Here is a 21,530-nt window from a genome sequence, read left to right on the forward strand (position 1 = left end):
TTATTTTTAGTTTTGTTCTTGGAAAAAATGAAGATAGATTTCAAAGTCCAATGATTTGGTTGCCTACATTATGGTCTAGCAAGTGGACTTAAGCATGGTGAACTGTAACATATTATGGATCCTACCTATTAAAATGGATGTAACTGCTATGACCAAAATAACTATTATTTTTAAGTTGATGTAAGTTTTCCACATTCCCATTCACTGCAGTAAATCCAAGAGCTGAGTTGACCAAGTTAACATTTAGAATGTCTGAAAACAGAAAGGGAACTTTTGTCAAACAATGTCAGAAGTGCCATGTCGACAAGAATGGAGACATGTTAGATACAGAAGGTGTTTGTCTTCACTGCAAAACTGAGGAAAAAGAGGAGCACCCAAACATTCAGAACAGCAGAAGGTAAGGCAGAGTAAAAGAATAGGCTTAGATTATCTTACAGAAATGATTACAAAAAGGAAGGTGATAGCTAGCGATCATTAGAAAGCCTTTAAAATAAACAAGCAATAAACAAAAAAATCCATAGACAGGTTGCCTTTCATAGCGGTTGACAACACTGAGACAAATATTGATATTCAAAGGCATTAATTTATAACTCTAAATCAGGTGTGGACAACCGACCAACAGCATGCAGTCCCAAAGTCCTCTTTTTGCTGTTCCTGAAAGGAAGTAAAAAAAAATCAGGATATTAAAATTTTGTGCCAAGTCCCTAAATAATTTCCACCGATTTTGGGTGGAAAATGAGTAAAGGAGATGTTATTGCAATTTTTTTCTTTTTCCTTCAACAGCATATGAAGTTGTCATCTAGCAATTTTTAATTTCTATTTCTATTTCTTTATATCCAGTATTTCTCTTAATCCATTCTGTTAGTTAGTTAAGAAGTTGCCAGTATCCTATATGGTCATAGCACATTCCTTTCTGAATTTTGATCCACTAAATTGCTCCATATGCCTTCCTAGTTAATTGCTTTTTGGTCCTCGTTCAGAATCTTTAATAAGCAGATGTGATGAACTATCCTGATACTCTGCCAAAGGATATAGGTACATTTGGGCCAAAATTCCCATCCCCATCCCTACATTATGTTATTATTCCAATCCTTATTGCCCTTGGTAGATGGGTAAAAATATGGTCCCTGTCAACTAAAAGTTTGCTTTTCTCCTCTAATACAGTATACTCCTATATACTGTCTCTAAATACAAGCAATATTTTTTTGGTGGTGGTGGGGAGGAGAAATAGTTATTTTCTAGCCATGTTAATTTCTTGAAATCCTTTGGAATGACATACAATGCTGAATTCAAAGACTCTTCTGTCTGATTCAGGAGTGGTCTTATTTAAGGACGTCGAAAGAATCTTGATAAATGAGGCTAAATGTTGATTTGTGAACTCAGGGTTCATGATAGAGAGAAAAGTATCTACAGTTTCTTTGTTGACCAGGATCTAGGGCAAATGATATGCTCTTTGCAAGAATTTGAATTAATATTGACAAAACATGATGAGGAGGAGTAGCAGGAGGAGGAGCAGGAGGAAGAGGTGATTTTGGAGTAAACTCATTTCATATTGCAAATCGATTGATATAAGGTGGCTTCCTGTAAGATTTTCAAGTGACGATTTTCATTTTGTTAAGTTGTTAAATTGAGCCAAAAATAACTAAAATTAATCAGATCTTAATTGTTTAGTAGCTTATTTTCTTCAGATATCTTCTGAGAATCTTGCTTTGCTTAAGATTTCCAATCTTTGGATTCGACAATCTTTGGTTTCATTTTCTGGGATCTACTTTCTTTCTACCAATTTTGTTTGTTATCATCTCAAACCTCAGGAAAACGTGTTTAACACATGACACTAGATATGTAGATTTTCTTCCTTCTCTACTTCTGACATTACCAAGTCCTATGCATACATACAGTATTTCTGCTCAAAAACAAAAACATATTATCATTTCATATGGTAATCTATTTTCAAAACAGTTCCATACAGTTCAACCAGCTCATTTATTCTGCTTGTCAAGAGTAATCAAAACTGTTTTATGAAACATTGAGATTGAGTCAACATTCCACATATATTATAGTATTGGTTGTAGGGAGGAGAAAACAGTAATGCAAGACTGCCGTCTGCTGGCCAAACATGCAAGGAATCTAACATGTGAAAACTTACAACCACAATTTTAAAATCAAAAGCAGGATTTCAAAGTTGAGTCCAACATTTATCCTCTTAAAGAGTTATTTAAGAAGTAACAAACTTTCTATCCATCTCATAAAAATGCTGCTTCCAATAATATAGTCTATCAAAAGAAATGCATTAGTCTTTAAGATGCCATTAGTTTCTTGTTTTTCAAGTAACACATTGTCAATTACCACATATTTTAATATTTTTAAAACTATTGATAACTATTTAACTCTTAATATAATTAATATCTAGATAAAAGTACAATAACTTTTTAATACTACATTTTATAGTACCTTGAGAAGAAAGTGGGATGAGGCTTATCAATTTCATGAATCTATTTCTCTTCTCTGCAATTATTGATTTAAAAATGTGAATAATAATAATATAACAATTCAAAATTTGAATAAACTAAGTGCACATGAATATTAAGCTTGCAATTATTCTATTATAGCTTCTGAGACTACAATAAAACTATGTTAATCTTAAAGGTAAAGGTTCCCCCGCACATGCGTGCTAGTCGTTTCCGACTCCAGGGGCCGGTGCTCATCTCCGTTTCAAAGCCGAAGAGCCAGCGCTTTTCCGAGGATGTCTCCGTGGTCATGTGGCCGGCATGACTAGACGCCAAAGGCGCACGAAACGCTGTTACCTTCCCACCGTAGTGGTCCCTATTTTTCTACTTGCATTTTTACGTGCTTTCAAACTGCTAGGTTGGCAGAAGCTGGGACGAGTAACAGGCGCTCACTCTGCTATGCGGCACTCAGGATTTGACCCGCCAAACTGCCGACCTTCTGATCGACAAGCTCAGTGTCCTAACCCACTGAGCCACCGCGTCCCTATGTTAATCTTACCTATTGTGATTTTTTTGAAAAATAAATAAATAAATGTAATTGTAGGTAATAACAACTTTGAGTCTGTGGTTTTGCTTTTATTTGTAGTTTTATCCTACTTGAGTTCAGTGAATCATTTGCATTCCTTATTTTGAGCTCTGTACCTTCCTTTCAGTCTAAATGAAAATATTTTCCTTCTACCTGCAGGCTCATTATTTTTGTGAATTGTAGGTATGAATCATTTAATCTCCAAAATATTTCTTTGCATTCCTGTCCTATTCACTTCCTTTTGATGCCTAACTGGTGTTTCTAGGGCAAGAAGTTTTTTATTTCTTTTCCTGAACTATTTTATTGTCTTCTTTGCCAAGAGTGTTCATCTGTATTGTACTGACTCACAAGGGAGAAAAAATTGTGAAAGCATTTGAATTCTACAATGTGAGCACCTTATCTGAATTGTAGAGCCTTCTAAGTGCTCAGACATATATCTGAAATGTTGCTTTTTATATCACTGGTGGTGGCCAAGCAGAAAATGTAGAGTTTGAGGAAATTTCTACCAAAGACCTTGAACTTATATTTAGCCTCAATCATAAATATCTCATACTTGCCACATTTGCCTAACTAGTATAGCTGGGTAAAACCAGGCTATTAATTACTATAAGCTGCTTTTCAGATGTTTATGGATGTATTTTTCTTCCATGCATATATTTAAAATGACATTTGTTTGGATCTGAATGGCTATTTGAATTATTTATGTTCTGCTTTAGAAATAATAATTCTTCACTGTCTTCCTCCATGGATAGTTTCCCCAGAAACTCAAAACAGTACAGCTAGGGGAATAGCATTTTATTGCAAACTCAGAGATGAAACTTACTTCTAGTAGGTTGTTTACCTCTGACTACTGACTAAGCTATCATTTTACATTATAGTATAACACTTTGGGTTCAGTCTTGGTGACGTTCCCTCTCAGCTTTTCTAGAGATTAAATAGAAATCTTGCTTTACATTTTCCACAGCACATGGTAAGAGGCCATATATTGACATTCTCTAGTACTATTCTGAGAAACTATAGTTCCCAACACATTTCCCTTCACTGAAAGCCAGTACATAAATCTGTGACTGTAAAAGAGAATGCATTACAATAGTAGCTGTTTCTAATTATCCTTGGTAACATGTAAAGAAACCAACAAACTATTTCATGGTACTTGTACTTGAATAGAATATAAATGTTTGGCAAGCTGATCTTAATTTAATTGGGTCCTAAGACAGTTGCAAAATATTTTAATATTTCAGTTCTACATGAAAAGTTTTAATTTTGGAAATTTACTGACATGATAGGATGCTGTCACTCATAATGGTCTAACACAGTATCATCTTAATAAGCTGATAAACAATAACATAGCATAAGGAAACTCATAAATGACTTAGATGAGGGAATGGAAGGGGAACTTATCAAATTTGCAGATGATACTAAGCTAGCAGGAAGAGCCAACACCCTATAGGCTCAAGATCCAGATAGATCTTGACAGACTTAAACAATATCTAAAAAATGAAATTCATTGTAGAGAAAAGTAAAGTCTTATAGGCAAGAAAAACCAAAAGTACACATATAGATCGGGTGAAACCAGGCTTAATAGCAGTAACTGTGAGATGGATCTTGGAGTCTTAGTGGACAATCAATTAAATATGAGCCAACAGTGTGCGGTGACAGCCAAAAAAGCCAATGCAATCCTAAATTGCATTAACAGAGGGATTCAGTCAAGATCATGTGAGGTACTAATACCACTCTCTAAAGCCTTAGTAAGACCACACCTAGAATACTGCAACCAGTTTTGGTCTCCACACTATAAAAAAAGATGTTGAGACTCTAGAAAAAGTGCAGAGAAGAGCAACAAAAGATGATTAGGAGACTGGAGGCTAAAACATATGAAGAATGGTTACAGGAACTGGGCATGGCTAGTCTAGTGAAGAGAAGGACCAGGGGAGACATTATAGCAGTGTTCCAATATTTGAGCGGCTGTCACAGAGAGGAGGGAATCAACCTATTTTCCAAAGCACCTGAAGGCCAGTCAAGGAATAATGGATGGAAACTGATCAAGGAGAGATTCAACCTAGAAATAAGGAGAAATTTTCTGAAAGTGAGATCAACCAATGGAACAGTTTGCCTCCAGAGGTTGTGGAAGTTTCATCACTGGAAGTTTTCAAGAAGAGACTGCACTGCCATCTGTCAGAAATGGTGTAGGGTCTCCTGATGGGGTGGGGGTGGGTGGGTGGACTAGATGACCTACAAAATCCCTTCCAACTCTTATTATTCTAATTCTAGGGGAAAAGATAGGAAGTAGGATATAATGCTGACATTCTATCCTTTTTCCTCCCAGCAAGTTTTTTTGAGATTTTTTTTTAATTTACTGTATATTCCATTTTTTATATCAGTCATATCTTGTGTCTATCTAGGTAATTTCATGTGATTAATATATTTTAATAAGAATGTAACCTATACTCAATATCTTACTATTGTACACATATCTGCTACCTAGGGAGTCTGCCACATACAATGTTGGTGAGATGATGGAGACTGAGCCTGCATATGTTGACTTCATCAGCTGTGATCGGACTGGTCGGAGAAATGCAATTCATGATCTTCAGGGAGATGCAGCTGCCATTAAATTGGAGAAACTAACAAACACCATGGATATTTCTGTTGCAGATGAAGGTGAACTTCTTTGTTCATTCAGAGCTTTTCAAGGAGCAAGTGTCATTCAGGAAGCTCAGATGTAAATGTTATAATTCATATTGTGCTTGTTTGAATGTTTATGCAATCTGTGTATTATGCATTATCATATTTGCTGGCATGTCATTATCATGATTATCAGGAGGTTTCTGAGCCAATTATTCAAATTCCAAGGAGCATGCCACATCTTCCTACCTTTATATAAAGGGCCTATTATATGTTTTGTCACCTGTTCAGTGAAAGATTCTGTTCCTCTGTGGTTTCTTTTGTCAGTATCCCTTCTTTGACATTCCGAGTAATATTATTCTATTCTTCCTTGTGATGATAATATATTGGTTTTTATCTAGTTAGATTTTTTTTCTGTGCCCAATATTTAAATCTTTTAAAACTAAGCAATCTAATTCACATATCTTGTACTGGACTTCTCCCATTATCATATAAACTCATGTATGATAACTTGATCAATTTGCACCAGGCAGGCAATTCAGTATCCAATCTCCACAGTTATGAGAATTTCTAAATAAGAGTTCGCTCTGTTTTGTAGATAAAAGTCCTATACTGAATTAGCCAGTTTGGAATAAAATACTTCTCCCAAATGCAAATAACTGTAGGCAAATAACATTTATGTTCATTTTTTTCCCTGGATGCATTTGTTAGATCAAAAAAAAACTTCCACTTTTTTTTGGGCAGAAAATCAAGGAAAGGAAGCTGCTTGTGAAAAGGACCGTGGACTGATTCCTGAAAGGAAGAATGATAGCTCAAACTTCTGATTTAGGATGCAGAAGGTGGAAGCCTGGATAACAATACTTGATAGTACTGTATATGCTAAGAAATCAAACTGCAACAGAAAGATCTTTACTTAGAGATCTCTTCAGAAGCCATCTGGATGTCATAGTCACTTTGTGAGGCAAGTAACTGGTACCTCCAGTTCTTTCTATAATGCTATAAAATAAGATGCGTTCTGGTAACCTGAGCCACTTAGAGAGCCTTAAACAGCTATTTTATGTACAGATAAATAACATTTCCATAATATGTACTTCAGATTTTATTGTAAAATGTGCATTTTGCGCACTTAGTAAATTTAAACTATTTATTTCTATCTCTTGTAGATTTTTAGATGGTTTGTTGTGTCGTCCACAATAAATATATCAAAGCCCAGACCCAGTTGATCTTTTAAGCTGTGAACATGGGAATTATAGGATATAATATACCAGACATTTCACCAGTATGAACCTCATTAAACTGTTGAGCTTAATGCTGGCAACAGTGCTCTTGTATTGCTCTAGTTCAGTTCACCATATTCTGTTTTACACAAATACTATTGAAATGTCACCATTTCTACTATGGGTGTCACCAAGTGATTCAATATTTCTGAACAGGTACACTTTAACATTTGGTTTGCTTAGCTTTCAAAAAAAGAAGAAAAAAAGGTGATACAAGCTAAGGCATAACATTTGGTGTATACAATTCATCAGTGCATTTTTTCTAAAAAAAAAAAAAAAAAAAGTGCCGGATCTCACACGTCATACAACCCGCCTTGCCTACCCTACAAGTTTCCATCCAAAAAAAGGTGCCGGAACTCCGTTCTGGGCATTCTATGACAAAAAAAGCCCTGCAATTCATATAACTCTGATAGATTTGCATCCGCTGTTAATAGCAATTTCTTTTTAGGTAAAAGTACATTTCTCATGAGCTGAGGTTGACTTCTGGTGACAACATAGATTCACGTGTGCTGCTTTCTTTAGAATGATCCTTACATTTTCTTCCAGCATTTCTTGTGAATGTAATGCAAATCTATAAATTTGTTTTTCAGCAATTAAAATTGAGTATAATGCATTTTGCTGTTTCCTACATTTATCTCTGTAGGTTTGCAAAGTACTTTCCTGGTTTTATAATATGACATTAAAAATCAATATAACAAATATTTTTAAAGATTGGCATAGCATTTTGCAGGAACAAATACAGAAAATATAGAAATGTACACTACTGTAGAAATATATAAAACCAAAGTACTAGTTCTGTCTATCCACAGAATATGCCAGAGTTCTCAAATAAACATCAGAATGCACAACTGTATGCAGATATGAATATCAATTTAGCAGTGTAAAAATTGACAAGTTAAACACAATACCTATTTAAAACTGGCATAATGTACTCCCAGAGAAGGGTATAAAAAGATTCAGGCCTCAAAAATTTTTATTTGTGACTTCAATTAGAAAAATAGAGCAAAAGCTTATCAGATTTACAAATAATACAAATTTGTCAAGAAAGCTAATGCCCTAGAAGTCAGAAATAAAATTCAAGGTAAACTCGTCAGGGTAGAGAAATGGACTGGAAATAATAGAATTTAGAGAGACAAAAGCAAAATTCTTATTTAGAGAAAAAGTGATCAAGTGCAGAGATTCAGGTGCACAAAACGTTTCTCGGTAATATTACATAAGAAAACCTTAGATTACTATCAGAATACAAATAGTATGAGCCAGCAGTCTGATGTAGCTGCAAAAAAAGAAATTGTTGTTTTAGGCTATATCAACAGAATCAAAATATTTCATTGAAGAGAATGCTACCTAACCTGCTTCCAAATACTTTTTTGTAAAGTTAGACATTGTACAAAAACAGGCAGGTTTGACTGTGATAGCAAAAAATCAGGAGTCTAGTAGCATCTTTTCCAACTTACAATTTTTATTAGGCTCTCTATGCATTTAATAAAATGAGACATAGCTTATAAAAGCTTAAGCCTTGTTAGAAAATATGCTATACTGTAAATTATTATGTCACTGAGAGCAATATAAAAATTTAGGCCTCTTCTGGCTTAATGGAAGATTCTTTTGTTTCTTGTTTTACTAAAAACAATGAAACATCTATATATTTTCTAGTGAAAGTTGAAACTAAGACCCACACCCTCCTTTTCATTTTTTTAAAGTTTATTTTATTTGCAGAATCATAGCTGATTTTGGTTTGAATGCTTTTTTTCTGATATGCCAGATAAATGAAATATACCTTTAAGTGAAAATGGACTTTATTTCATTAAATGAAGAGTTATGTTCTGCTCTTTCCTCCAAATAATTCTGAAGATATATTGTGTTACACAGAAAGAACATGGATTACAACATTAAAACCATTTACAAACTGTATATCTTTACTGGTACTACAAAAATATTAAAACAATTGTTTTATATAATCCTGAATATGGATGATATGCCCATTGACATTAAGAACATTTTATTTAACATTCATATAAACCAGTATTTACTGGCTTGCTGCTTTCTGAAATAAGTAGTATGCATAACTAAGTGTATACCTTGCACACATATGACACTAATGTAAAAACTATTCCTCAGAGACAAACTTTAATGTTTAAAATTTCATTATTAGTAGTTACCAACAACATGGTATCATAAACATGTTTGAATTCTTCAGCATTGATTACAAACTTAAAAAAATACTACTAAATCAAATCAAATCACAACCATTTCTATAGACAAAATAAGTAATAACTGTCAGTTTGTGTTTGGAGACAAGTTCTAACAAATTACAAGAAACACAACATAACTAATGAAAGATACAGAGCAAATTATGAGAAATACAAGAAGGACTTAGATTCAATGCTTTAACCCCCCAATCAGTCTTGTTGAGTTATATAAAAATATTACAAATTAAATGTTTTAAGTTCTGGCAGCAATGTTAGATTTCTACTTTCATTTTTTTTTTCAAAACTTGGCTTAATTTTTCAAGCAATCTCTATTATTCACTTATTCAGCACACTTTCATAATGTCCTAAGCACAAGTCCTCAAATCTAGAAATGTGAAACCCAGAAAGTAAATAAAGTCATGTTTTGTTGATTGGGGGGGGGGAGAATGAAGCAAATTAATGTTAAGTGACTAGATTTGTCTCTCTGAATTGAAATATGCTAAATGTGCAGCTGCTCCTGAAATAGCAGTTGAGTGTTTAGCTTCCACTCTCTTTATTCTCAAGAATTACTGTGCTTTGATGTTGCAATGGTTACTCACTTGCAACATTCATGTTGTTGCTACTTACAAGGAATAGAGAAACAAATAACAGTGTGATTTGCATATAAGAGGTACTTGAGATCTAAGCCCCTTAGAACTTGTATTTTGGATTTTCTCCAACAAAAAATGTAAATCAATCTAAGAGACAAATTTCATAATACACCAGCTTCAACTCTGAATGTGCAAGACACTGACACTGTAATATAAAATCATGGAGCTAAGGTCCTGAGTAGATAAATGGGGACTTCAAAGATAGCTTATTTTTTAAAAAAAATAATAATTAAACATGCAAAATAAAAAAGTTACAATTACTAAAGGCATCTAGCATATTTATTGGGAATGAGAATTCTTGGCTTGATATTGCTATGATTTAGACTTGCATTTGGTACTGTATTTTCCTGTTCAAACTACGTATTTGGTTACAGCTTTCCTTAGATTCCAGTTAAAGTGAAGCATTTATACTTAAACCATTTTGTTTTTTCAGTTTCCTTAGGGAACAAATTCCAGCAAAATAGCCAGTTTGGTACTAGCTATTTAGTCTAATCTTTTCGGTGTTATTCCAGTTAAAACAAGGTAACCATCAGATAATGTTACCTTTCTGTTAATCTCAACAATAAAAACAAAACAAAACAAAGTGTCAGTATGCTTTAGTTAATTCACATAATTCCCAGTTAAACTAAACAGTATAGTACAGATAAGAAACAAGGCAAATGGCTCAGAAAATAGGTGGGAATAAAACTTTAAATCTGTATTTCTATAAAATCCTTATATGAATAGAAATTCTATAACATTCTATTTTTTAAAATACTGTTTTTCCCATGGCACATCTCCAGCATAAGACATTTTAACCAAGGCTGGTTTTTGAAAAGGCAAATGTTGAATCAGCATTACAAGAATTTCTCTCACACAACTTTCTCTAGAGTCTAGTTCAAACACTCTATTTTTACATTTTGATATCACTGAAATGAATGAAATGGGGAAAAAACATGAACTGCTATTTAGTGTAAGTAAAATAAAGTACAGAAATAAAATCAGCCTATAATCAAATGATAAGGTAACATGTTTGTTTTTCTAAATATAATTTTCTAAAAAAATACAATGGTAAAAATACTTATGATCTTTCTTCCTTTTTGATAATACAGGAGTGCACAGAAGACATCCCTTGTAGGTATATTAGTGAGGCAGATTATGTTTTTAAAAATGATTTTAAAAATGTCTGAGATAGGCTTTGTGTGCTGTTGCATATAAACAGTTCATTTGACCTACTGGTAAGTTTTGAAATAATAGATGGCCTTGCAGACTTGGTTTACCTGAGATGGAACTTAAATGAATGTAATTGCAATAAATGTATTCCTATTTCCAACCTCTAGATGTCTGAGCAGCTTATATTCCATCTTTAAAATAATAAAATTAAACTCACAGTAGCTACCATAAAGAATACTGTTTTGTACATGCCCTGTTCTATGGTTATTAGAGTAAACAAGGCAGTAATACTAAGTTTGCACATTGTCTTCCAAGAAGAAAAATAAGCATAACATTGGTCAAGAAAAAAGCCGATGCCCCGTACAGAAGAGTTCAGAATTCTTTGCTTTTTACCATCCCATAGGCTTCATATAGCTTGTACAGAAGCTCCTTTTTATCTTGCTCTTTCAAGAAGCTGGACTTTGCTGCATTTATATTCTGAAAAAAGAAGAAGAAACTTGAAGGCATGCTTGATCATATTCCACTAATGTGGGCTGTACCATTTTAATTAAATGGCTGACAATGTTTTATCTTTGAAAATGAAAAGAATGTGTTTTTACAAAAGTATAAAATGGAGTTAACAAACATAATGATGCCACAGATGGGTTTTTAGGCAAGCACTTTTCCAATTTAAAGCTCATTCAAGGTTGCTCAAATACTGAGATAAATTTATAAATATATTAGGCCACATGCTACAGATTTGACTGCTTTTATATTGGGGCAAAGCCAATAAGCAACCCAGTACAAATTTATAGACTGATAATGCTCTTTACTGCTATCAAAGATCATTTAAGCAATTAGAAGATTCACTGGCAGTAGCCCAAAACAATAGAAAGCTTGAAGGTCCTATTACTCAGCAAAATGCTCTAAGGCTGCAGTAATGCAAACTCAATAACAGTGAGGTCATGGGATAGTAAACTACAAATTTTCCAATCATATTTTGGTTGAGCTGTGGTGGCGCAATGGTTAGAATGAAGTACTGAAGGCTAATTCTGCCGACTGCCAACAGTCGATCTTGACCAGTTCAAGGGTGACTCAGCCTTCCGAGGTTGGTAAAATGAGGACCCAAATTGTTGGGGCCACATGCTGACTCTGTAAACTGCTTAGAGAGGGCTGTAAAGCACTATGAAGTGGTATATAAGTCTAAGAGCTATTGCTATTGCTATTTTAGCCTATTGTGTTCACAACTCCTATGCATATGCTTATAGTTCAGTGTGTTGTACCAACCCAGAAACTTGAGTTAACTGATTTAAACCAAAGATATGGTGTTAACAAGTTACATCTTTTTAATTTCGAAAGCAATTAAATTGGGGTCAAACTTAGTTTTTCACCTATTGTAGAAAGCCATGTAAATTGCAAAGAGCCATGGAAGAAACTATATCAATAATTAATTTTCTTGCTGAAAAAACAATCCAATATACCGAAACCAAATCTCTGTGAATATGCACAGATTTGTGAGAAATAAGATATGATTGCTAGGATAGAAGAAAAATTTGAGGGTTATCAATGAAAATATTTTAAGGAAGCAAAAAAAAAAAATTCCACCTGCAGATCAAGTAAAAAGACATGGAAAATGACCACAATAAAGTATAATATATTGTGAAATTAACAAGAAACAGTAGCTTATGCATGAACCTACATAATTTTATTAGCATTATTTTTTAATTAATTCCAATTTCTTAAGTATTTCTGATTAGGAATGCAAAGTGCAGAGAAGAGCAACAAAGATGATCAGGGGACTGGAGGCTAAAATATGTAAAGAACCGTTGCTGGAATTGGGTATATCTAGTTTAATGAAAAGAATGACTAGGGGTGACATTATAGCAGTGTTCCAATATCTCAGGGGTTGCCACAAAGAAGAGTCAAGCTATTTTCCAAAGTGCCTGAAGACAGGACAAGACACAATGGACAGAAACTAATCAAGGAGAGAAGCATCCTAGAACTAAGAAAAAAATTACTGACAGAACAATTAATCAGTGGAACAACTTGCTTCCAGTAGTTGTGAACGCTCCAACATTGGAAGTTTTTAAGAAGAAATTGGACAACCATTTGTCTGAAATTGTATAGGGTTTCCTGCTTGAGCAGGGAATTGGACTAGAAGATCTCCAAGGTCTATCCTATCCTATCCTATCCTATCCTATCCTATCCTATCCTATCCATAAATATATTCCAGAGAGATGTAAGGGTTTTATTTTAATCTAAATTTTCAGCTGACAGAGTTTGTAAAAACATGCAGGTTCATATGGCATATGGAGATGGCTATTTACTAAGAAACATCTTGCCAAAATGGGCATATAATTACATAAGAAGCCATTACTTGAAGGATGCATTTAAATGGTAATAAGAATATTAGCATTTTTCTACAAATGGAGTACCTAGGATGTTCCTTCTGTTCTCCACAGTAAGGTCTTGATGTGACCACCATGTTTGAAGCCTATATTTCCATTTCTAAAAAACTTGAAAAAATTAACCATGACTATGCCTATAATTTCAATTTATTTGGAAGATTTTACTTTAACACAAATTGATCAAAACAAGTTGTACATTACAAGGGCAAAATATTGCCAATATGAAAAGCAGTCCAACTTACCAATTTCTTGAATTCCTCTTCTGTAAATTTCATTTGATCCTGAGCTATTCTATAGTCTGTGTCAATCGTAGATCTGAAAACGAGTGGATCATCTGAATTCAAGGAATAATTTGCACCATCCTTCATAAATCTGGAAAGACAAAAATGGAAGTTAAATGATTTATTATCCATAGATAGAAATATAGAATAGCCAACTTTCCTACTGCATTTTGTTACACATTTACCAAAATCTAAAATCGTGCTGCTAGCTTTTCAAAATATTTTATAACAGAGTTTAGTGCAAATTAAGAAAGTAATCCAAAGGAATCATAAATGAGCTAAAGTATGATTTATGTGAAATAGTTATAGTAATAGCAATAAAACTTACCTTATTACAGGATGTTCTTCAAAGCTGGTTTTACATGCTCCAGTGAGATGACTGGACCAAGGACAGAGCTATATATTAAAGCACAGAGAAAATAAAGATGCTCACTATAGATCTCATTTGAAGTGTTTATGTGAATAAATATTTATTAAAATAATAAATTGAAAATGCTACTTCAGAAAGAATGTTTTCTATAAAAAGCTCGTAACAGCTGAGAGAAATTCAGACCAAATAATCTATTTTTCTTGTTTATCCTGAAATATTCCTTATAAAATTGTCTGAACTTCATGTAAAGTATACATATGAACTGAAAAATGCACATGATGCATTTGTTATTAGTAATCTGTACCTCTATAGTCAATTTATACAGTCTCCTCATAGAAAGATTATGGAGTAAACTAAGCTATCAAATTAAGAATGAATTGTTGTCAGTTGAAAAAGAATAATTAAATGCCAGTTAAAGAATAGTTAATTCAAAGATTTGAGATCATTCAGATACAGACCAAGAACCAAATCATGTTTGTCAAAAGAGTACATTTACAGTTATTTACAGTAAAATGCAATAGTATGGATATGACAGCCATCTTATCATTCTAGTTATATATGATGGCTCTAATATATAGATTTGTCTCTTGGAATCAAACTTTAAACATTGATACACTTCAGTGATATTCCCAAAAGCAAAACAATAAGACATAAAATGTTTACAGGTTTTGTTTTTTTTAAAAAAATTGCTTCATTAAGCAATCAAGTTTACACATAGGACAGTATATTTATAACCTGCACTGTGACAAATAAGGATCAGGCTCGCATTATGTATATCTTGTAATGTACAGTTGCATCCAAAAGTTTATACATGCCTGTCAAGTTGTACACTTCAATGAATCCCTAAATGAACAAAAACTGACACACCCTTTACATTAATAATGTATACAATGGGACTTGGGTATTCAACTGCTTTGAAAATCATCAAATTTGGTACTCAGTGCATTTTGACGTGAAAATGTTATCCCAATACTCCTAGTTTCTTGGGTACTTGACGCACAAGTTAGAACTGGTTGGTGTCAGCTGCCTTATGACTCACTACATTATTCTTTATGAGAAAAAAATTGTTTGGTACTGTTTTGGTATTCATTGCACCTCCCAGAATCAATTAACAATGAGTACTGAGGTACCACAGTAGAATTACATGCAACATACTTTGCATTTAACAATTGCATTTTCTGTGCAATTGTTTTCCTGTAGCTTACTGCAAGGCTAACAAATCAATCGCCTTTGGGCACCTTAAAAATATTATAGTTAAAAAGAAAAGAAGTGCATCCACCTGGAACAATGTCCAAATTTGTCCACTTGCCACTTTCACTATTTCCTTATTTTTTCTTATTTCTTATTTGTCCACATATAAAGAGTGGATTGTGAAACTATTGGAACGGGCAAAGACGATAGAACTGACTACTTTGATGAAAGATAAAAGTTTATTTAGCTTTGTTTCTACCTAGAGACCACTTTTGAAGTTTTTGCTTGAGAAAGATAAAAATGAAGTTTTAGTTTTAGGATTTGATAATTAGATTTATTATGATTACAGAAATATTGGTAATTATAATTATTAGATATATAGCGTCAACTCTAGAACCTGGCTGCAGCCATCTTGCTGTTTCTAGGTTGCCTCAAGAATGGGAAGGGGTGCTCAGGATTTCTGCTAGTGTAAACATTTTACTGTTCCCGTGGGAACCAAGGTCATTTCTGTCGGTTAGGTGGGGGCGTATTTGATTAGAAAGTCCGCCAAACTATTTATTGGTGAACGTAGCTGATTACATAGCATTGGGGTGGGAAGTTTAACTTTGTAATAGTGTTTCTCTTTGGAGGAGATTTCAGATTTGGTTTCACTTTTGACCGTGCTGATACTATGTAACCAATTAGCATGCTCTTGATGAAATCTCTAGCCTCGGAGTTCTAATTTGTTTCATCTCATCTATCAGAACCTTGACATATAGATTGTATATTTTTAAGGTTTATGCTTAAATTTAGAATAAGAATTTATTTTCTTCTGTAGTTTTGGGGGGAGTTGGATAATTTAGTTTCTATACTGTTTATATGATGTTTTTGTTATAATTTATTTATTTATTTATTTATTTATTTATTTATTTATTCGGTTTATATACCGCCCTATTCCCAAAGGACTCAGGGCGGTTTACAAGGCAAAATTTAAAAACAATCCAATATAAAATTAAAATAAATTAAAATAAATTAAATTAAGTCTAGCCACAAAAATTAAATCACAATTTAAAAACATTAAACCCCTCAGTCCAGACCAGATAGCTCAAAGAGCCAGGTTTTTAGGTCCCGGCGAAATGAATGAAGGTTGGGGGCAGTCCGGAGTTCCGTTGGCAGTTGATTCCATAGGGCAGGCGTGCCCACGGAGAACACCCTCCCCCTGTGGATCGCCCATCGGCAATCCTTGACCGGCGGTACCCTGAGGAGGCCCTCCCTGTGGGAGCGCACAGGACGATGGGAAATTGACGCTGGCAGCAGGTGCTCCCTTAGATAACCCGGGCCCTTAATTTAGAGTTAAGAGGTTACTCTATTATATATTTTTACTGAAGAAATCATTTTTTTCTGTTCTTTTTCTTTTGTCACTTTTTAATTTTTTCCCCTTTAATCCCTTCCCCTTTCTTTTAATCTTTTCTTTTTTAATTTGTATTTTATCTTTTTTTTGAAACTTAATAAAGTTGCTTTAAAAAACATTACAGGCTTGGAAGTTTTTTCTTTTAGGAAGACTGTTGTGCATGCTCTACTGCAAAATAAAGCTCATACTAATTCACAGTAAAACCACAAGATTTTATTTCAAATTTCCTCCATCAAGCTCCAGCATTTCTAAGAAAAGCCAAAAAAAAGCACAGAAAAGCAGACTGATTAGTGTTCTGACTCAGTATAAACTATTTATAGTTTTGTTTGTCCTTAACAGTTGTTAAGGAAGTACATACAGAAGATATTCTATTACCTCAAAATGTATATTTTGTTTCAACAACTGTTTGTAAAGTTGTTCATCTTCAAAGATGTGGTAGCCATGGCCAATTCGTTCTGCCTTAAGAACGTTGACTGCCTATAGTGATATAATGGGGGAAAATATGAAGAAAGGACTATTTGCAGATTAGGTTACTTACACCATTGACAAATCAATTCTAAAACAACGAAGTTAGGTGATATTTAATGAATATCTAGCACAAAAAAATTAAATAAAGTACAGTGTAAACACATTTATAGCAATTCAAGAGTATGGTTTAGGAATGTGGATGCCTTAGATTTACATACTACTTCTTTCCCATACTCATTTTTTTCAGACCAAACCTGAATTTCTCTTATACAGAAATTCTCAAATGATAGTTTATATTTCAGACTATAACCTCAAACCATTTTTGCACAAACCACTTAAGAGAAACACAGCAAAGCTAGTGAACACCGCAAAGCTTAAGTAGTTTAAAACTAAGAGAAATCATTAACTGATTTCAAGAAAAAAGTCCAACATTGTAAGTAATGAGATCTCCCTTTATCTGTACTAGTAGGGCTTGGGCATTTATAGTGTGCTTTGCCTGTGTAGCTAGATCTTTCTGATTCGTATTTAGAAAAGAATTGAGCTATAGTGTTCTGTAAGTGTACACCTCTGTATAACAGAAAATGATGGCAATATCTTACATTGTTTGCAGTATGATCGTAGAAAATCAGATTGATATTTTTTAAAAAATATTTTTTTAACAGAAAGTAGAATAATGGATGGAAATGGAAGGAGATGAGAATGAAGAGGTAATTACTTAATGATTAAGAAACAATTTGGGGCAAAGATTCAATTTGTTGGAAGACAAGATGTTTTGCAAAACTATCCTAATTACTGCTGCTATAAAAATCACCAAAAGGGTACTTAAATTACCTCTTCTTTCCTTTTACCTCCTTACCTAAAAAAATTGAAAACAAAGTTTTTTTTGTTAAAAAAAAATCACAAGATTTTATAATTTTTTATATTAGTTCTGGCTAGCAGCTTTCCAGATGACACCCAGGTTCTATGACACAATTTCCTACCTCTCTGATGACTTCAGATGTTCCAACCTCTCCGGCATGAACAGTCCGATGAATACCACATCTTTCAGCTTCCTGATCACAGGAAATAGAAACCATAATTTGCAATTGTTAAAGAAGACAACACATTTTTGAGGAAGGTATCTGCTATTTCACATTCTGTTGGTGGTAAACATGGAATTGCCAAACAAATAACTCCTACTAAGAACTGTTCTTGCTCTTAAAGAGGAAAAATGATTATTAAAAAGAATGCAAAGCTCAGAATGTTGATAGTTTTAGCTGAGTTTCACACACAGAGACACATTTGTGTGTGTGTGTACACATGTATGTATGTATACATATATATAGGTAAAGGTAAAGGTTTCCCCGCACATGTGTGCTAGTCGTTTCCGACTCTAGGGGCCGGTGCTCCTCTCCATTTCAAAGCCAAAGAGCCAGCATTTGTCTGAGGACGTCTCCGTGGTCATGTGGCCGGCATGACTAGATGCCAAAGGCGCACGGAACGCTGTTACCTTCCCACCGTAGTGGTCCCTGTTTTTCTACTTGCATTTTTATGTGCTTTCGAGCTGCTAGGTTGGCAGAAGCTGGGACGCTCACTCTGTTACGCGGCACTCGGGATTCGACCCACCAAACTACCGACCTTCTGCCACTTACATCATCATCATCATCATCATTATTATTTAGGAAAAAAATATTATTACACTTAGGAATGTTTAAAGATCATGCATCGAACGAGTCAGGAAGTATTTAAAAGAACACAGCAATGAATTCAAATATTTAATGTAATTTCTATAATGAACTTAGGGGCCAGATTTTTGGTGTTTGTGTGTGTGTATTATAGTAACACATTTTATGCATGAATTTTAAAGCCAATTATATTCTTATATATACATATACTGAAGAACAGATACCAAGAATAAGATTACAAGTAAGCAAGTAAATATTGTATAAAGATCATTTTTCAAAAATTATCAATTGCTTAATAAAAAGATACATAAAGAAGTTATACTATTGTAGTATTAATACACAGAAACCTAAGCAATTGTAGTTGAATTACTATTACTATTTTCTAATCATCTGGTACAATATTCTGAGCTTCTCTATCATCAATAAGCTAGAAAATATACAGAAGATTGATGCATTATTGCTCCCTTCAAGATACTGTTAAAAATATCTTAAAGCAAAATACACACCTCCCATTTTTTCACAAATTGTAATGAGCTTACTGAATGTTGGCACTTGATTGAGAACTATGGTTAATTCGAACTGAACAGTTTAATGAAAAATAAGGAAAATATTTAATTCAATTAAATATAAAAACAAGATTTTTGATATAAATCAAAACTTGTTTCTATATCTATTTGCATGGTCTTGAGTGCTCACTAATGCAATTTAAACTTCTTCATAAACATAGGCAGTTTTCTATTAGAGACATATAAACTATGGGATAGTCACTGGTTTGTTTTTTCCTTGTTGCCCAAACGAAAGAGTAGGAAGAGAAGAGAAAGAAAGCTGGACCTTTTCTTAGCTCATCTGGAAAACCAACAATTTGAATTGTTTTGAAGGCAACTGGGATTAGAAAACTTGTAACTTTGATTCCATTACAGTTCTATTTCCACCCCCCTCTATAAATCAAAGCCCGTTATGTTTCATAAATGTCACATCTTTTTAGATTGTAAATACAAGGAAATGGATTCTAAATAACCTTGGAAGCCTTTCCTGATCAAAAACTAAAAGGATGAAATAGAAATGGTTCAAATAATGAACCATTTGAAATCACAAGAGGGCTTGTGTGGAACAGTTTCTACAGAAACTTTTCTGAAATGAAGCGGATAGCATTTCCTCAAAGCACTATCCCAGCTTCAGGGTGAAAAACAGTCATATGTTATTTGTTTCAGTCCCACTGTTAATTCTCAATGGTCACCAAATGAGCTGTTGTAAGTCGAGGACTATTTTCCTCGCAACAACCACCTTATGAGGTGGATTGGGCTAAGAGTGACTGACCCAGAGTCACCCGGCTGGCTTCCATGGCTAAAGTGGGCCTTGAACTCACACTCTCCTGCTTCTAAATTTGATAGTTCATGGCAGAAAATATCAGCACATTAGAATGAAAAAGATTTATATTTTTAGTACTTTTGGAAACATGTAATTCAACTTTTCTCTAGAAGAAATAAACGCAGGATACTGCATGCCACGAGGGGCAAATTAAAATAGTTTGTGTCAAGAATTTTTTTTGAAAGAATAGCCATCTCACCCTGAATAATCTTTACTTAGAAGAGACTGGCTAATGATAAGTAGGTTACTTTCACATGTGGGAAAGTAATTTTGAATAAGAAACCTCCCAGTTCAAAAGATTAGGTTTGTTCCAGGTTCTTACTCATCATATATGCACTATGGCTATGAAGACTTGGAAAAGGAAGAGAAATCCACTCATTAAAGACAAAAAAACAGTAGAGAATATTTTCAGGCTCAGCCAAAATCTGGAAAAGTCAGGCTATTTCAAGGAACACAAAAGGAAGTAAAGGCATGAGGATTTCTTACAATCATTTTTAAACAAACACAACCCTAAAACATTTCAGTAATAGGCATAAATAGAAGGGAAGTCTAAAACAGAGGAGTGACCATATAAATCCTTTCCTCAGAGTTTTAGCCAGACATGTTTCAATTTGAGGCTGAAACGTTACTTGTAATTGAAATCTGGATATTGTATTCTAGTGTTATACATGGGAAGTAGAAATTTTGATCTGAACGTGATTTGGGAACGTTAAATGTGAATGAAAAATAAGAGCATGATTGGTCGTCTACCCTTACTGGGAATCTTAGGCTGATTATCTCTATAAAACTGAACATACTTCATAAGCTTTTCGGTGGTCTGAACAGCTCGCAATAACTGATTCATTTCCAGCTAAGTCTATAGCAACCACTGTATCGTTCCAATACTTCTTACACAGTTCCAGTACTTCTGGCGACCAGCCTGGAAAGAAAAACAAATAAGGGTCTTTTTTTTTACTTTTGGCAGAATCCAAGATCTTGCTTAAATAAGACTTGTAATCATTAATCAAAAATGGTTATACATAAATGACACTTTTATTTTGTTGACTTTCCCTTTGACAACTTCAGTAGAGATCAAACAGATGTAAATAGCACATAGCTACAAAGAATTACAATGTTTAAAATATATGTGTTTATTTCTGGCTGTCATTTCAGTATGATTGAAACTTCTAGAAGGGTGTGTGGTCTCTCCATAAACTATGCAACATATAAACGTATTACATTTCACTACCTCCTAGAATTTCTAACAAGATAATTGTTCAAGGAAAGTGCACAATCATAAACAAGAAGACAGAGATTCAGAATTGTGGCACACTTTTTTGCATGCTGTGCAGGTTTGGTGCATAAGTCAACTATAGTCTATATATCCAGACTTATGCACTGTTGTCAAAGCTTAACTTTTCCTCCACTGAAAGTTTATTAAGGTATAAAGGGACGCGGTGGCTCAGTGGGTTAGGACACTGAGCTTGTCAATCAGAAGGTCGGCAG

General features: G+C 33.9%; 1 protein-coding gene across 4 annotated transcripts in view; it reads right to left on the minus strand.

Moving 5' to 3' along the window:
* Positions 1–590: 590 nt before the first annotated feature.
* ADA (adenosine deaminase) overlaps positions 591–21,530 on the minus strand; it is a 44,672-nt gene continuing 23,732 nt past the window's right edge. For 2 of the 4 annotated variants that reach the window (XM_083358021.1, XM_083358024.1), the window contains exons 6-11: positions 20,843–20,964; positions 17,994–18,065; positions 16,921–17,022; positions 13,923–13,990; positions 13,556–13,685; positions 8,831–11,403 (exon numbers count right to left, since the gene is read on the minus strand). In XM_083358021.1, the coding sequence (XP_083214147.1) occupies positions 11,299–11,403; positions 13,556–13,685; positions 13,923–13,990; positions 16,921–17,022; positions 17,994–18,065; positions 20,843–20,964 (599 nt within the window). In that variant the 3' untranslated portion in view covers positions 8,831–11,298. Of the gene's footprint in view, positions 655–7,279; positions 8,209–8,830; positions 11,404–13,555; positions 13,686–13,922; positions 13,991–16,920; positions 17,023–17,993; positions 18,066–20,842; positions 20,965–21,530 lie in introns of those variants that run through there. The other 2 variants (XM_083358023.1, XM_083358022.1) reach the window with 2 other exon arrangements.

This window comes from Vipera ursinii, assembly GCF_947247035.1.
Source record: "Vipera ursinii genome assembly, chromosome: 3".
In the NCBI taxonomy this organism is placed as follows: Eukaryota; Metazoa; Chordata; class Lepidosauria; order Squamata; family Viperidae; genus Vipera; species Vipera ursinii.